Source organism: Sebastes fasciatus, chromosome 22, assembly GCF_043250625.1.
Source record: "Sebastes fasciatus isolate fSebFas1 chromosome 22, fSebFas1.pri, whole genome shotgun sequence".
In the NCBI taxonomy this organism is placed as follows: Eukaryota; Metazoa; Chordata; class Actinopteri; order Perciformes; family Sebastidae; genus Sebastes; species Sebastes fasciatus.
Window position 1 is genome coordinate 24384562 of NC_133816.1, and position 18107 is coordinate 24402668.

Sequence of the window (18107 nt, forward strand, 5' to 3'; positions counted from 1 at the left end):
AAACTATGGTGTACAGTCTAAGACCTGCTCTATATATAAAGCGTCTTGAGAGAACTTCTGTTGTGATTTGACGCTATACAAAAATAAATTGATTTGAATTTTTGGTAACAAAACAATATATAGATATATATACTTCAGTGTTAAGATTCTGTTTTGCTTTTTGTTGTTTTTTGTGTTTGCTCTCCCCCTCCTGTTCTCTCTTTTCCTCCTGGCAGGGCATGTGTGTGGCAGGAGGCGTGGCTGGCTCCTCCCAGGGCAGCAACGAGGCACACCGGGTCTTCATTCAGATAATCAACCCCTCCATAAAAGCCCGGTCTTCACTCCACTACTTCGCCAGATAATTCCGTCTCGTTCGGTAGTGCGCCGCGTACCTTCTCTAGTGTTTTTACATCTTACTTTTTTTCCTAGTGTCTCTCGTGACATCTCGACTTACCTGTGTGTTTTTCCTGTACTAAGGTTTCCTGTGTGCCTTGTTGCTGCTCAGCTTCCGTGTTCTCCGGTGGCTGAGATATTCCATGTGCTCAGGCCTGGTGTTCATTCTCTCCTCGCCACGGGCCTGCCAGCTCCCTGCCAGCTCCTGCCAGCTCCCTGCCAGCTCCCTGCCAGCTCCCTGCCTGCATTTTTACTTCCTGGTTTGAAAATAAACTCTTTTTCATTTTTACGTACCTGAGTCCGTCTCTGCTTCTGGGGTCCAAACAAAACTAAAACCTAACAGTTAGGTATTATAAAAGAGTGTGAGAGTTTGTAAACGGATGTTTAGATATGAATTTACTTTGATTCATCAAGAATCTTCTACGTTTTTGGATTCTCCGTTCACCGTGGAGGCATGAGAGAATTTATTTTTTATTTTTTTATCATCACAAAACATCCAGTCAAATATCAAAAGGAGCAAGTCTTTTAATGTAATACATAAATCATTGGCTATAAGTTCTATAAGTTAAAGTATACAAAGTGTACTTTAATAAACTAAAAAGTGGGCTACTATATATATATATATATATACCTAACTAATAAACTAAACTAAATAAGTTTACTTGTAGTATAGTTCATAGTTTAGTTGCAGTACAAAATACAACTTGTAAATGTACTAACTTAAAATGTAAATAGTTATGTTTAGGAGTTTTAAGTATACTTAAAAGTATACTTTTATAAACTAAAAAGTGGGCCAATTTAATCCCAAGCAGTATTGTATTAATACACTTACAAGTATACTACTAGTACATTGATATTAGTATACTTACTACATAAAGTATATAGAAGAAATATACTTGAACTTTACTTAAGTATGCATAATAAATTTAACTTGATGTATACTACTTTTTCGTAAGGACAAAGAAGTTTAGAGATTTTAAAATAAACTTTGCTTGAAGTAACTTTTAGTATTCAGTATGTACACTATATAATATATTGGTCCAATATATTGAGAATAAAATGTTTGTGTTCTTGTATTGCACTTCAATTTTCTTTCAGTCTGTTTATTTATGATAACAGTTCAAACTAAACTCTGGAGCTGCTATCTGCTATATAATTTAGTTGATGGTTGTATAAAATACTACGGTGGCAAACCGAGGAAGCTGTGTCAGTAGAAAATGTGAATAATATCAATAGATGTCTTTGTCAAAGTGGCTACTTGGTTCAAATAAATGTACATTTGGTGTGTTATAAGATTGATCTACTGCAGAGGGCAGAGTGAGTCATAAGTGTGTCGTCATGACAAAATGTGAGGAGAGAATATATGTTACCTTAATGTCACGTTTTCTTTTTATGTTTTTTATTGTCTGTTTGTTTCCTAAAACATGAACCTGCCTGAAGAGACCAAACTAATTCAAAGACGGATATTTAATAATGATGGTTATTGTTATGGTTTATTAGTAGTATTATCTATTTATATGATTTTTTTTTTTTATTAAAGGCCTAAAAATATCCAAATGTCCAATAAAAATGTCCGTTTGTAGGAGGTGAAGTTACAAAAGTCATTGCTTTGCTTAAAACTACATTATATTTATCTGTTTGTTTTTTTGTTTACCAGAGTTATACGCTTTGGAAATGAGGTCTCTGCCGCCACCTGTTGATATTTACTTTCTTTTTCTTTTAAAAAAAAGTCAGAGCAGCTCTGTCTGTCAGAAACCCCAGACCTGCTGTTTCCTCACTAGCAGAGAAACAGGAAGAGGAAGAGGAGGTTCTGACTTTGATGATATTTTAAATTCAGTCTGATGTTCAGACAGTCAGCAGCAAGACAACATGGAGGTCACAGCTCTCTGCATCAGACTGTGTGAGTACTGAGTTCTGTCTTATATTCACAGAAATATTATTGAGACAATCATTATGAACTAACATGTGGACCTGAATAGTTTCTTAGGTTTAAAAAAGCACAGCGCATAAAGATTTGTAATCTGCTCACTGATTATGGAGCAAATATTACCGACATTTACATGTTACAGTTATGCTATATACGTTATATATGTTAGATGTTACATCTGATACAGTAACAGCTGTATTGTCTCTCCAGTGATGAATGTGTTGATGCTGCTGGTCGCACAAGTTCCCTTCAGTTATTCACAAAAAGCCGGTAAGTAGTTTAATAATCAAACAAACAAAGTCAAATGTTCTGTATAATTGGTGTAGTTTTAATAACGATATCTTTAAAAGGGCCAAATTAAAGCTCAACAACAGGACACTGTAAACATTGTTTTAACATCTTTGTGGCAAACATTTGTGATTTGATGTCACTGCATTCGTGTTGTATCTCTAAATTGAAATAATTTTGTTGGCATAGAAGACATTTCATTTAAAAATGTTTGATTTAATTCATCTCATTCTTTGTCTTTCTGTCTTGGATGCAGCTTTTCCTCAGGTTGTCCCAAACAGACAGCAGCACTTCCAATATGAGACCATTGTTTTCAGCTGTGAGGGACTGGAGGGACGGACTGGATGGAGAGTGATGAGGAAGATTAAAGGAGTTGTTAATACATGTGCTGCTACCTGGTCGACATCAACAGGACCCTGCGTAATCAATGACGCATTAACAGCGGTTGACAGTGGAGAATACTGGTGTGAAATCGGAGGACTACAGACAAGTAACACTGTCAACATCACTGTCACTGGTGCGCAAATACTAAAACACTGCAAAGTCGTCACATTTTATTCTGCGGTCAGTTGAGTTATGTGTTATGTGCTGATGCAACTGAGCTAATATGTTCAATAAAATACAACTTATTAAAACAGGAAACCATGTGTAGAATTTCAAACTGTGTAATTAACACATATGTTGTTCAGCTGGTTCAGTGATCCTGGAGAGTCCTGTCCTCCCTGTGATGGTGGGAGATGATGTGACTCTGAGCTGCAGAGATGAGCAGGCATCCTCCAACCTCACAGCTGATTTCTTTAAAGATGGCCACTTCATGGAGAGCAGCTCTACGGGAGAGATGACCATCCACAGTGTTTCCAGGTCTAATGAAGGACTCTACAAGTGTGACATCTCTGGAGCTGGAGAATCACCAGAGAGCTGGTTGACTGTCAGAGGTGAGACAGAACAGTGTTCAAAGTAAATCAAAGATTATTTGCTTACTGCCAAGTTGTTTTCCATTGATGTTTTGTACCTCACCTATGTCAAGTTCCATGTTTTAAAGCTTAGTATGTACGCTGAGTATGCGATGTCTCTTCTCCGCTGCTCTTTTTTAGCTCAACCATAAAGTAGGATTTTCAGTGGCTTTTGTAGACTAAATGAAACGAGCACACATAACGTTAAAGGGTTTATGGGTGATCTCTTCAAGTTCAGGTTTCTCAGCCACATTCTTCTAGATTCCTCGTCCATTAGGTCGGCGATGGAAACTGTTCCGTTGGTCTCAAGAACAATCCCTTTTTGTTTTGGGTGCATGTTCAACATGCTGTTGATGAAGCCACAAATCTAGCTTTGTCTGGTTGTTAGTACAGCCGCCAACAGCACAACAATTACCAGAGCTCCGCAAGGACATTTAAGAAAATGCAAATTTAACTTTCCGCTACCTCACCGGAAGTTACACCCATAATCATTTCTACAGTAACGCCTCCAAGAATAAGGTGGATAGAATGTTTTAAAGTATTATGGTTGAGTCCAAAATTCCATACTAACATGCTATTTAGTACGCTAAAACAGTATGTGAGACATTTTTAGTATGTCTGAAACCTTAGTTTGAAACCAATAGTACACAAATTGCATACTATTTCTGTTTGAAATATTACAGTATGCAACGCTGGACACTATATGGCAGCATAAATATCCCACAATGCAATGCGGTAGTTACGACAACGTTCATAACAGACATCGACAGACAGCTCTGTAACGTCAATAACGGTTCAATTTAACTGTAAGTGTAAGATTACACTTTGCTTTGTGTAATATATATTTTAAATAAATTCAGACTTTGATTCTCACAAACCGTTGTTTTGGTCTCATGAAGTTGGTTACCATGGTTACGCATCTCCAACTGGCAAGTAGGCTGTCAGCAAGTGACGACGTAAATTACTGTTCAGTGCGTCCGAAAAGATACATACTACTGTTTATTCACACAATAGTATGTTGAACGATAGTAAACATGTTGAGTATGTAGTGCTGAGAATGTGATTTCGGAGGAAGCAAACGTTAATAACAAATAGCATGCATTTCACAGCATTAAGATCATGTCTCATGTGCAGCACATCCCATTATCTCTCCAGTGGCTGCTGATGGCCCTCAGCTCTTACTGCTGCTCTGCATCGGTGTCGCCGTTTTCTTGGTGTTTCTGCTGCTGCTGTTGGTGGGATCAATGCAATGCAGGAGACGTCCAACAATCACTAGAGGTACAGAGAATAGAAATAAAGAAACCACTTCAATTATTGACACAAAGTGTGCTAAAGGTGGGCTTTTTTTCATTTAAACAGATACTCCAACTTCTCCTTCCGCCCTCCGGTCTTCCTCTTCTCCACGAACAGGTGAGGAACACCAACCTCCTTTCAATATATATATATATATATATATATATATATATGTATTTTGTCACTATGGGAATTATCCCAGGTAGGAAGGTGGGCTGGGATATTTACCCCACATTTCTATTTATAGTGGAGCTGATAGTGGAAAAATCATGCAAATAGTGATACAAGCACCAAATTTGGCATGATGGTTCCCGAAGGGACGCTTAGCAAATATGAACGATTGGCCACTTGAAAATCCAAGATGGCGGCCATCTTGAAAAATGGCCGCCATACTGCAGTTAAAAATTGTTAAAACTTTCAAAAATTAGATCCAGCATGCCAGACAACATATAATTTGACACCAAGATCACTCAAATCGATCAAGTAGATGCATTTCTATGAGATAAATCATTATCGGCAGGTCAATTTGGCAGCCACCTTGAAAAATGGCCCTCTATCTTGGATTTTCAAGTGGCCAATCGTTTATATTTGGTAAGTGATGCCTTGGCAATCATCATGCCAAATTTGGTGCTTTTATCACTATTTGCACGATTTGATTGAAAAATGGACGTCATCTGCTCCACTATTATCTTACAATCTACCCTGGAGCCGATCCCAGCTGACATTTGGTGAAGGAGGGGTACACCCTGGACAGGTCTCCAGACTATCACAAGGCTGACACAAAGAGACAGACAACCATTCACATTCACATTCACACCTACGGGACATTTAGAGTCAACAATGAACCTAACCTGCATGTCTTTGGACTGTAGGAGGAAACCTGAGATCCCGGAGTAAACCCACGCTAACACGGGGAGAACATGCATTTCGGTTATATCAACTTCTTAAGCCTAAAAAGGACTTCCACCTAGTGACATGGACATGCAAAGTTAGGCCTAAGTTAATTATTTTTTGTTCTTTAGATTCTTTTAGTTTCGAATACAGCCGTTGTCTTCTGCCAACCTTTACATTTATATTATTCTGGGGTCATGTGAGATGGTGTGATGAAATACAGCAAAACAAAATGTCATGAAAAAACAACAAAATGTCCTATGTGTGTGTCTCATGCACACACATATAAACATATAATGTCCAAACCATGTTTATAAATATCTGCGCACACATTTGCATACAATTATAAAAGTCATGATGCGTCAAGCTGTTACCACAGACAAAACATGAGGGTTAAAACAAGTGTTAGTATGTTAGAATTATGTCCAAACATTCACAGATATAATAATAATATTAATATACAAAAATAAAAACTGGCACAAACTAAACAAGTTTGCTTCCAAATGAAATTAGCTCATTTAAAAAAAAAAAATGTCATTATACCCCCGCGACAACATAGTCGGGGATATATAGCGCTCCGCGCGTCCGTCCTTCCGTCCATTCGCGTGTCACACTTTCGTTTCCGGAGCACAAACTATTTCACTTACGAACTCCAAATTTGGTGTGATGGTTGACAGTGTGGTCTAGTTGTGCCTTTTGGGGGTTACAAATTCCAGGGTGCCCATTAGTCAATTAGTTAATGCCCATTAATTCAATTAGTTCCAAAAGGGCAAAACCGTTGGCCCTACTTTAGCAGGGGTCAAGCAGCGAGCGGGGTGTATGTGAGCCATTGTCACTTTTGCCTTGTTAATATTAGGTCTGCTTTTATATTTAACTCCTTCTTTATTATGTTTCAGTGTGTGAAGAGACCAGCATGACATATTCTGCCATCACAAAACCCCGGAGGAAGGAAGGTAATTAACTTGACACTGTAACATGTAATATATTTAATCAGGTAAAAAAAAACAAAGCTGGTAAATGGAAATATTTTAATATGTTATTCAGTATATTAGCATTAATGTTGACCTTCTTTCAGACTAAAGTTTGCAGCAGTGCTTGAGAACAAACATCACTTTAGAGTCACAACCACTGAATCACTAATCTGACCTTCATCGTTTGAAAGTTCATTCATTTTAAACTGTATACGACAGCAGCTTCAGGCCCTAGTGATAGTTACAGCTTCTTTTTTAGCATCTCAGACGAAAAACCACACGAGAAACCCACAGCCAGAAAAAGGTAGATGGGCCCTTCACTTCACCGTTCGTTAAAATACTACATGGCGATGCATGCGGAAGATTTATTTTTTCCCTCAGAACACCACGTAGGTGGGTAAGTGAGTGGGTGGTCAGTATTGTATGTATGACAGACAATTTCGTACATCGTGAAAAGGTAACACTACTGAACATGGGCGCCTGGTTATGTTTTAAGATGAGGTTGCGATCTTGGAAAGATACATAATTGGTAATTAAAAAAAAGTAATTTAAAACACATTTCTGCATTTCTACACTACCCAACCTCTTGGATTAAGTCAAGAAACAACCAACTGCACCAGTCTGGATTAGTTAGATTGAAGGTGCTATGAAAACCAAGAATGCATAAAAAAAAAGGTGGTATGTGTATTTACCCTCCACTACATCCCAAATAATAGAAATCAACAGGGCTAATGCAAAATATTAATAGCCACGTTACACTTAATAAGCCAAATCAAAGAGTTCGCTCCTTCACGAACACCCCCGTCTCCACAGCTGAATCCTGTCCGACTAGCGAGGTGGCCTGGCGGCAAAGTTAGATAACATTGATTTGCAAATTGGCGCGTTTCGGCGGTACAAATCCTACTTTTAGCTAATTTAAAGCTTGGAAGGAGTCAGTGGTCCAAGCAGGTACATTCATCATACGCTGGGTAACCTATCTATTCCTATGTTCTATTTTCAGTCAATGATCGCAGTTTAGCTCAATGCTTTTATGTTTCTTACCTTTGTAAACAGATCATTGATATACGCTGCTTTAATACTTTATAATCATCTGATTGCTGTAATGGACTGTATGACGATAAGTTTATTTTTAAAAGAGCAGGAGTAGGAAGCACGGAAGTCCATAGCTATATCTTTGAGGACAATGAGGTCATGGAGAGTTTAAATTGTGCAGTTAATTTTGTTACAGTGCAATCAAGAGACTTACATAGGGTCCTATGGATTTCAGCTTTTATGTAAATCACAATTTTGAAATGTATTTTGTCTCCAAAACAGAACCGGGAGTATCCATCTGCTCAGAGACACCAGTTCTCTTTGCAGGTTCCAACCATCTTTTTACAGAAGAGAATCCCTGCTACTGTATGATCGAGTAGCCCGCTGACTGTAAGCTGTCTCGCTATCTAAAGTCTTTAAAATGAGTAAGTTCAAATGCATCAGCACAAACACATAAGTGTTGGTTTAAGAGTTTAATCCAATATTGACATCTATACAGTCTTTGTCCCTTTGTGTGTCCCTTGCAGGTTACTGAGAGCCGAGACTCCTGGTCGAAGAGTTCTTAAAGTTCTGTAATGTGTGCAGGTCACACGACCACACAGAGCTTTTGAATTAATGCATTTGTAATATGTCGACCAAACTATTTTGATCTGTTACATTTTTAATCACTTCCATTGCAGAGCTCTAATTTTTTCTCTAAATACAACTGTTTTTCATACAAATTGTATGTAATTAGCAGCGTCTGTGTATGTTCTTTACAGAAGAAAACATTTGACAGAACATTTGTAAGGAGAGTAAAATGTGTTGATTCTTAATTAACGACTACGTGTGACTTATTATGAAGTGGAAATTACCTTGATGAGCTTCAGCTACCTCACAGCATCAGTGTCTATTTTTAAGCGGTATGAGTCTTTAACAGTTAAACCACATTGTTGTATCTGCTCCGTGTCTGTTCACACGTCTGAGACGCTGTTTACAAGAAGAGAGCAGCTGTAGATACTTATACACTCACTGTGGTAACATAATTACATCCGTTTGACCTGAAACCATAGAGACACAATGACACTGTGACAAATGATAAGCGTCACATCTAATGTGAACTAAATTGTTAATTTCTAAAAAAAAAAAAATTGATTTAAAATGTATTAAATGTATCCATTTCTACAAAATGAAGACAAGAATTAACATGCATATCAACAGCTATTAGGGTAACCATGTTAACCCTCTGAGAACCACAATAGACCCATTTCTGTTTTTTTTAGGGGGGTACAGGGGGTCTTTATAGCAGGTCAACAGTAGATGTCAGGACACTGGGGTAATATTCAGAGAAAGAATTCGGAATTTCCAAGATTAAAGTTGTTAATTTACTTGGATATTCTCTCGGATTAAATTAATAAATTTACGAGAAAAAACGAAGAAAAAAAATTATGAGAAAAGAAATTGAATATTCTCTGAGATTAAAGTAGTAAATTTATGAGAAAAAAATAAAACAAAATAATGGGAAAGAAACTTAAATATTCTCTGAGATTAAAGTTAATTTATGAGAAAAGAATAAAAAACATTATGAGAAAACAACTTGGATATTCTCTGAGATTAAAGTCGCATATTTACGAGAAAAAACTAAGAAATGTATGAGAAAAATACTTGAATATTTTCGTTTTGCTTTTTTTGTCAACGTATCACATCGCTTCACTTTGCAAGGTTGGATCAACCTCATCACACCACATACGCCACCGTTAAACACTGCAGTAACGTGAGCCACCGAGTGCAAAACAGATTAAATACATTAGTATTTATTTAAGGGTAAAATAACAGAAAGAACATGAAAGAAAAAGCGTATATGTATCTTTCAGGACCTACGCAACGCTCAGAGGTCATCCTTCCCATAAGAACACTACATTAGGCACAACGTGCTTCAGATGGCGGCTGGTGTTACCATGGTTATGCACAAAAGTTTTTTTCTTGAGTTTATAATCTCAGAGAATATTCAAGTTTTTTTTTTCTCTTAAAACTTTAAATATCACGTCCTCTGTCTGTCAGAAACCAAACCTGCTGAGAAACAGGAAGAGGAGGAGGATATGATGTTATAAATCAGTCTGATATTCAGACAGTCAGCAGCAAGACAACATGGAGGTCACAGCTCTCTGCATCAGACTGTGTGAGTACTGATTACTGTCTTATATTCACGGAAATATTATTGAGACAATCATCATAAGATAACATGAGGAACTGAAGAGTTTCTTAGTTAACACATACAGTAATATACAGTAGAAAGTTGTAATCTGCTTACTGATGATGGAGCAAATATTTGCATGTTGTTATGTTATATATGTTAGATGTGATACAGTATCAGCTGTATTGTCTCTCCAGTGATGACTGTGTTGGTGCTGCTGGTCGCACAAGTTCCCTTCAGTTATTCACAAAAAGACGGTAAGTAGCGGTTTAATAATCAGTCAAACAAACAAGATAAAAAGGTTATGTATGCTTCAAAATCACATAATCCCCAATTTCACAGGTTGCAAAGAATATTTAAATAATTGTATGTATGAAAATAACATACCAGTAAAAAAAAAAAAAAAAAGCCAAAGATACAAATATTTATTCTGTCATGTTTCACTTGAACATGAGCCAACATTTGCATGTATATAAGACTATAGGTAAAAAGCATCTTACTGTGTACAAGTTTTGGTGTGATTTAGAGGTCCACAAGGATGAAATGAAATTTATAGCACTATAAAAATGTCTGATTTTAAAAAGAGGTTATGGCAGCAGTTGCTACAAAAATATGTTAAAGTTTGAATACCTTAAACCCCGAAGACTTCTAAACTACTGACTCCACTCTGGAATCCATTTAAATGTAGGCCCACTGTCTATATATATCATACATATTTAACCAATGTTTAGACTGATGGAATATATGTTTTTGAATCATTTAGCACTTAGGGTAGTTAGTCTTTGGTTTGTCTTATGTGTTTTGTTGGTTGTAAACGTTACTATATAAAACATGAACTTTTTCAAATCTACAATTCTACAATTTAATTTTGTCCAAAGCGTCGTACATGTGAGAGTTCGTACAACACAAGTAAGGATCTAGATAGGAGGGGACGACGTGAGTAAGTGCCGACAACAGCTTCAAGTTCGATCGATCGGACACAGGATGCCGACAGGCAGTGCACAGGGTGGATAGATGCAGAGTACGAGTTTGGTTGGTCCAAGCTGGATATTGATCTGTGGTTGTATAGATGGGACTGGCTGGGATGACAAGGAGAGCTCAGTCTTAGATAGGTTGAGCTGAAGGTGGCGTTCTTTCATCCATTTAGAGATATTGGCAAGACATGAAGAGATCTGTGCGGAGACTGTAGCGTCCTCTGGCGGGAATGATAGGAACAGTTGGGTATCGTCCGCATAGCAGCGAATCTAGATTACATATTGGTATTTTAAATCTATGTTTACTATCTGGTTAGTGTCTGGGCCCCTATTCTCAAGCTTCAGATAGCTGATCAGGGTGTCCCATTAAATTTAAACTGAACTGAATGTTTCATTTAATTCAACTCATTCTTTGTGTTTCTGTCTTAGATGCAGCTTTCCCTCAGGTTGTTCCAAACAGACAGCAGCACTTCCAATATGAGACCATTGTTGTCAGCTGTGAGGGACTGGAGGGACGGACTGGATGGAGAGTGATGAGGAAGATTAAAGGAGTTGTTAAAACATGTGCTGCTACCTGGTCGACATCAAAAGGACCCTGCGAAATCAAAGATGCCTTTGCAGCGATTGACAGTGGAGAATACTGGTGTGAAATCGGAGAAACAATGACAAGTAACACTGTCAACATCACTGTCACTGGTATGCAAATACTAAAACACTGCAAAGTCGTCACATTTTAGTCTGCGGTCAGTTGATTTATTTGTTATGTGTTGGCACAACTGAGCTAATATGTTCAATAAAATACGACTTGTTAAAATATTAAAACACAGCAAACCATGTGTAGGCATTTTTAATTAACATATTTTTTCAAAACATATGTTGATCAGCTGGTTCAGTGATCCTGGAGAGTTCTGTCCTCCCTGTGATGGAGGGAGACGCTGTGACTCTGAGCTGCAGAGATAAGCAGGTGTCTTCCAACCTCACAGCTGATTTCTATAAAGATGGCCACTTCATGGAGCGCAGCTCTACAGGAGAGATGACCATCCACAGTGTTTCCAGGTCTAATGAAGGACTCTACAAGTGCAGAATATCTGGAGCCGGAGAATCACCAGAGAGCTGGCTGACTGTCAGAGGTGAGACACTGAAGGGGTATAAAACAAATTAAAATGATTGTTTGATGCTCATGATGCTGATGATGAAGTGTGTTTGTCTGGAAGGAGGTATAATCTAGTTAATTGAAGTCATCTTTTGTAACGGATTTTTATCTTCTTGCTTTAAAAAAAATAGCAGCAATAGTGATGTTGTTCTTTTATCTTCTATTTTTAAAACAACCGAGTCTTCTGCAAAACATGTTAACCCAGATTTTGCGACTGGAACACAGAATTTCAAGCTGCTATAGACACTTATTATCTTAAAGTGAATAAAAGGTAATATACTGTATAACACACTGAGTAACCACTTTGTCTCACAACATCACAGTCAGATACTTTCTGTTGTTTTTGCAGAACTTCACACAGAGACTGATCCCTCCTCAGACCACACGTTCCTCATCCTGAGAACCGTTCTACCCCTTGTGATGATGGTTCCACTGCTGCTGCTGCTGGGACTACTTCACTGTGGGAAATTCAGAGGTAAACAACAATAACTCATGTCCATATTTACAATGTGGGTTTTTTTAGGACGTATGCAGCCAATGCTCCAAACGGACGCAGGATGTGCAAGGCAGCGTCAACATGTGTTAACAGCAAATATATCTCCAGCCTGAGACATATTTGTCATTGATTGATTGATTGATGAATTCATGTTTTGTAGAATCTGATGTGTCGTGTGACTGCATCAAGACATGAGGATTCTCAGACATCAGTTGAAGACGGTCTGCAAATAGAAGCTTTATTTTCACGAACGTCTACATTTAATAATCTGCTCTGACGAACCCTCTGCAGAGCGACCACAGCGTCTCTGCACCTCAATGAACACACTTTGACTGTGAAATGTGCCATGCAATGATGTGCAATGAAATGCACCTCAGAGCGTCATCTCTCTCTTTCTGCTTGTATTTTCTGCGATCTAAAAAAGGAACAAATTAAATGAAATGAAACAATTGTTATTGTATCATGGCCATATTGCTGTGTAACATTTGGATAGAAAAGGAAACATTATTCTTAAAGTAAAAGGCCGATATCAGCCACATGTATGTACCTATACTTAATATTTTATACATATAATATATTGTCTTTTTATATTCATTTTTGTGAAGCAGTTTATTTTATTTTACATTAAAATTATATATTTTTGGTGACCACTTTATTTTAATTTTAATTATATTTTGTATTATTATAATTTAAATTATTTTCTTTTTGAGTTTTATTTTTTAAAACATATATTTCTAAATATTAGGATTGTTTTTAGGAACAATTGGAGGCATAATTTATTGTCTTTTTATATTAAATTTTTTATGAAGCAAAATTCATTTTATTTTTTTATTAAAATTATACATTTTTGTATTATTTTTGTTGACCACTTTATTTTTATTTGAATTATAATTTGTATTCTTTTTATTATTAAATATTTTATAGTCCTAATGTAACAAAATGAGGCTATACCATTAATTTGTGAATGTGATTCAGTAGACATAATTACTACTATTTTATTTTATTTTTGTATTCTATAATATGTAAATATATTTTTAAATTTTTTGGCCATTGCATTACATTATTTGTTGAACTATATAATAAAATGTTTTTGATGTACTGTGAATGATGTACAGCAGGGGGCAGAGTAGGAGTTGTGAATCCAATGTGTTTGAGTGAATGTGAGAACTAAAGATAAAGAAAGGAAGGAACAGAAAAGAGAAACATTGAAAGAAAGAAAAGAGGAAGTCATGATACTGATAATCTGTGTTTCCAGTTTGTCTTCATGTATTCATGGAAACATCTTTGTTATAAGAACCGCAATCTTGAAACCAGTTGTACATGTATATCTGCACCATTAAGCTTCAAAATAAAAAATAAACATAAGACAACATAAGACAATGTTGTAAGTATACTTGCCAACCCTCCTGATTTTCTCTGGAGACTCATGTTTTTCATTGGTTTCCTCCCGGGGTCACAATTCTCCTGTATTTCTCCTGATTTATGACAAATTTTCACACTTTAGCACCTATTTCTGGAACTGAACAGCATCTATGACCACAACTGTTTCCACCTGGACGACAATAGAGCTACACCAACTGTCGTTTCCTGGCAGAAGAGAGCAGTTTATGCTCGTGACACAGCGCAGTTTGAGCTCATGTTCGCGCTGCGCTCTCCGCAGAGTTCAGCAAACAAAGTTGGGTTTTGCCCGACGTAGCGAATAGCTGTCATGTCGTTTTCGCGTTGTATCTGAAAGAACCTTCAGTGAGTGAGAGAAGTAGAGAAAAATGGAGAGAACTAAGAGAACTAAATACTCAAGAAGGGGTAAAATAAATGAATAAAAACTGATAAATATTAGTTTATACCAGAGATTCACACGCCGAGTTCACACCAGAGGGGAGAATTATTCAGTTTCCTTTCCTGCGCAGTGGTTAGCGTGGGTTTTCTCCAGGTGCTCAGGTTTGGGGGAAACCTGAGCACAGTCCAAAGACATGCAGGTTAGGTTCATTGTTGACTCTAAATTGTCCTATAAGTGTGAATGTGAGCGTGAACTTGAGATAGTCTGAGCCCTATGATAGTCCAGGTTGTACCCGGCCTTCACCCAATGGCAGCTGGGATCGACTCCTCCGCGACCCCGAATAGGATAAGCGGTTACAGATAATGGATGGACATTGTTTTAAAGTCACCAGATGCAGTGGAACAAAGTCTCTGAAACTCTTTTTCTGGGGGAGGAACCCCAGACCCCCCCGCTTAGGTTTTGAAATCCAGTGAAACAACTCTAAATAGATATGTGGGTATTTCCATAGGTCCCCTGTAAGAGACAATACCTGTGCTACGTTCCATGTTTGTAATAGGTGACGGTGGTTCTTTTCCTCTCTGGAAACCGTTACCACCACGGAAGGTACAAACTTATAGAGAGTATTATCTTATCTTATTACAAGGCCAAGAGAATGACATACGTAACATCTAATTTAAAATACCACTCGTTCATGTAAAACAACTGACTTTACTGTTTTAACCATCATGAAATAAAAGTTCCTGAGCCTCAGAATTAAGCCTTCGTTCTTTAGCTCCACCCACTGAGGCTATTTGTACCACGACAGCAGCTCTGTCTCTGAGACGAGGTTTTCATCTAAAGCACATTATTGTTGTGCATCACCAGCAGAAATAAACTAGCCACACAGGAAGAGACCACCTGCTTTTTATACTTCATGTGTGTGACGCTCAGACAGTCAGCAGCGAGACGACATGGAGGTCACAGCTCTCTGCATCAGACTGAGTGAGTACGGAGTCCGTCTCTATTTCCTGTAACATTTATTAAATCCATCATAAAGAGATCAGTTAATTCATTAAATGAAGATGGCACCAATAACAAGAAGGTCAAGTTTTACAGTTTTCATTTAGAGGAACAGATCAGATCGTTAATTTGTGTTTTTACTTATACCAGTTATTGAATTTTAGACGATACATGTGTGATGTTCAGCTCTTCTCCTTTGTCTCTCCAGTGATGACTGTGTTTCTGCAGCTGGGTGCACATGCTCAGAAAGATGGTAAGTAGCTTTGCTTATGCACAAAAACTAAAAAAGAAGACTCAACAAACAGTAGAGTAACAACTTTATTACCTACGCTTGAGGTTATGCTTTTGTTTTGGTTTGTTTGCGTGATTGTCGGCAGGATTACGGAAAAACTTCTGGCCCCATTGTCATAAAAGTTGGTGGAACGGTGTAGCACGGGCCTGAATCACGGGGCAGATACACACATTATTTATCGCTTTTATTATTATTGCACGAAGGGCGAGATCGGATAGCTCTGCTCTCTCCGAGTGCCCCTTCTAGTTCCAGTAGTGTTTATCTAATTCTTCTTATCTTCATCTCTTTGTCTCTGTGTTTCTGTGTGGTTTTTCTGTCTCAGATGAAGCTTTTTGGATCATTCCAACCAGATTGCAACTCTTTGAATACGAGCCTGTCTCTTTTAAATGCGTGGGCTCCGATGGCTCGACTGAATGGAGCGTTTTAAGGAGGAACAAAACTGAAATATCAACTTGTGGTTCAAAGTGGGGGGCGTCACAGGAGTCATCCTGCACCATTAAAAATGCTTATCCAGAGGACAGTGGAGAGTACTGGTGTGAGACTGGACGGGGGAAGAGAAGCAACATCATCAACTTCAACGTCACCGGTATGTTTACAATGAAACAGCAAGATTTATTCTAACTTGTGTTCAATATTAAATAAACATTAAACTTTGTTTTCCAGCTGGTTCAGTGATCCTGGAGAGTCCTGTCCTCCCTGTGATGGAGGGAAACGATGTGACTCTGAGCTGCAGAACCAAGACGACTTCCTCCAACCTCACAGCTGATTTCTATAAAGATGGCCTCCTCATCAGGAGCAGCTCTACAGGAGAGATGACCATCCACAGCGTCTCCTGGTCTGATGAAGGACTCTACAAGTGTGACATCTCTGGAGCTGGAGGGTCACCAGAGAGCCGGCTGGCTGTCAGAGGTGAGACATAGCAATGTTTCAAAATATTTTTTTATGATTTTTATCTTCTTGCTTTAAAAAAAATAGCAGCAATAGTGATGTTGTTCTTTTATCTTCTATTTTTAAAACAACCGAGTCTCCTGCAAAACATGTTAACCAAACTTTTGCAACTGGAACACAGAATTTCAAGCTGCTATAGACACTTATTATCTTAAAGTGAATAAAAGGTAACATACTGTATAACACACTGAGTAACCACTTTGTCTCACAACATCACAGTCAGATACTTTCTGTTGTCTTTGCAGAACTTCACACAGAGACTGATCCCTCCTCAGACTACATGTTCCTCATCCTGAGAACCGTTCTACCCCTTGTGATGATGGTTCCACTGCTAGTGCTGCTGGGACTACTTCACTGTGGGAAATTCAGAGGTAAACAACAATAACTCATGTCCATATTTACAATGTGTTGTTTTTGAGAACGTACGCAGCCAGCGCTCCAAACGTACGCAGGATATGCAAGGCAGCAGCATCATGCGTTAACAGCAAATATATCTCCAGCCTGAGACATATTTGTCATTGATTGATTGATTGATGAATTCATGTTTTGTAGAACCTGATGTGTCGTGTGACTACAACAAGACATGAGGATTCTCAGACATGAGTTGAAGACGGTCTGCAAATAGAAGCTTTATTTTCATGAGCGTCTACATTTAGTAATCTGCTCTGACGATCCTCTGCAGAGCGACCACAGCGTCTCTGCACCTCAATGAACACACTTTGACTGTGAAATGTGCCATGCAATGATGTGCAATGAAATGCACCTCAGAGCGTCAACTCTCACTTTCTGCTTGTATTTTCTGCGATCTAAAAAAGGAACAAATTAAATGAAATGAAACAATTGTTATTGTATCATGGCCATATTGCTATGTAACATTTGGATAGAAAAGGAAACATTATTCTTAAAGTAAAAGGCCGATATCAGCCACATGTATGTACCTATACTTAATATTTTATACATATAATATATTGTCTTTTTATATTCATTTTTGTGAAGCAGTTTATTTTATTTTACATTAAAATTATATATTTTTGGTGACCACTTTATTTTAATTTTAATTATATTTTGTATTATTATAATTTAAATTATTTTCTTTTTGAGTTTTATTTTTTAAAACATATATTTCTAAATATTAGGATTGTTTTTAGGAACAATTGGAGGCATAATTTATTGTCTTTTTATATAAAAAAATTTATGAAGCAAAATTCATTTTATTTTTTTATTAAAATTATACATTTTTGTATTATTTTTGTTGACCACTTTATTTTTATTTGAATTATAATTTGTATTCTTTTTATTATTAAATATTTTATAGTCCTAATGTAACAAAATGAGGCTATACCATTAATTTGTGAATGTGATTCAGTAGACATAATTATTACTATTTAATTTTATTTTTGTATTCTATAATTTGTCAATATATTTTTACACTTTATATTTTTTGGCCATTGCATTACATTATTTGTTGAACTATATAATAAAATGTTTTTGATGTACTGTGAATGATGTACAGCAGGGGGCAGAGTAGGAGTTGTGAATCCAATGTGTTTGAGTGAATGTGAGAACTA

At 37.3% G+C, this 18107-nt stretch overlaps 2 protein-coding genes and 1 long non-coding RNA gene across 4 annotated transcripts; all 3 read left to right on the forward strand.

Annotated features, from left to right (window-relative positions):
• Window positions 1–2153: 2153 nt before the first annotated feature.
• LOC141760465 (Fc receptor-like protein 5) lies at window positions 2154–8410 on the forward strand. Of its 2 annotated transcripts, none has more exons than XM_074623316.1 (10): window positions 2154–2272; window positions 2510–2569; window positions 2844–3104; window positions 3277–3522; window positions 4675–4818; window positions 4900–4950; window positions 6621–6677; window positions 8010–8152; window positions 8227–8277; window positions 8313–8410. In XM_074623316.1, exons 1-8 carry the CDS (start codon window positions 2242–2244, stop codon window positions 8105–8107), a joined length of 948 nt encoding a protein of 315 aa, XP_074479417.1. In that variant the 5' UTR covers window positions 2154–2241; the 3' UTR covers window positions 8108–8152; window positions 8227–8277; window positions 8313–8410. The 2 variants fall into 2 exon arrangements, with proteins under 2 accessions (XP_074479417.1, XP_074479418.1); XM_074623317.1 differs by having other exon boundaries at window positions 4696–4818.
• Window positions 8411–9791: 1381 nt separating this feature from the next.
• LOC141760473 (uncharacterized) lies at window positions 9792–11658 on the forward strand. Its single transcript, XR_012592373.1, has 3 exons — window positions 9792–9885; window positions 10098–10157; window positions 11310–11658. It is a non-coding gene; the product is annotated as an uncharacterized LOC141760473 (long non-coding RNA).
• Window positions 11659–15250: 3592 nt separating this feature from the next.
• Window positions 15251–17126, forward strand: LOC141761343 (low affinity immunoglobulin gamma Fc region receptor III-A-like). Its single transcript, XM_074624679.1, has 6 exons — window positions 15251–15281; window positions 15508–15552; window positions 15914–16177; window positions 16255–16500; window positions 16785–16910; window positions 17092–17126. The coding sequence occupies exons 1-6, from the start codon at window positions 15251–15253 to the stop codon at window positions 17124–17126; spliced, it is 747 nt and encodes a 248-aa protein (XP_074480780.1).
• The last annotated feature ends 981 nt before the right edge of the window (window positions 17127–18107 follow it).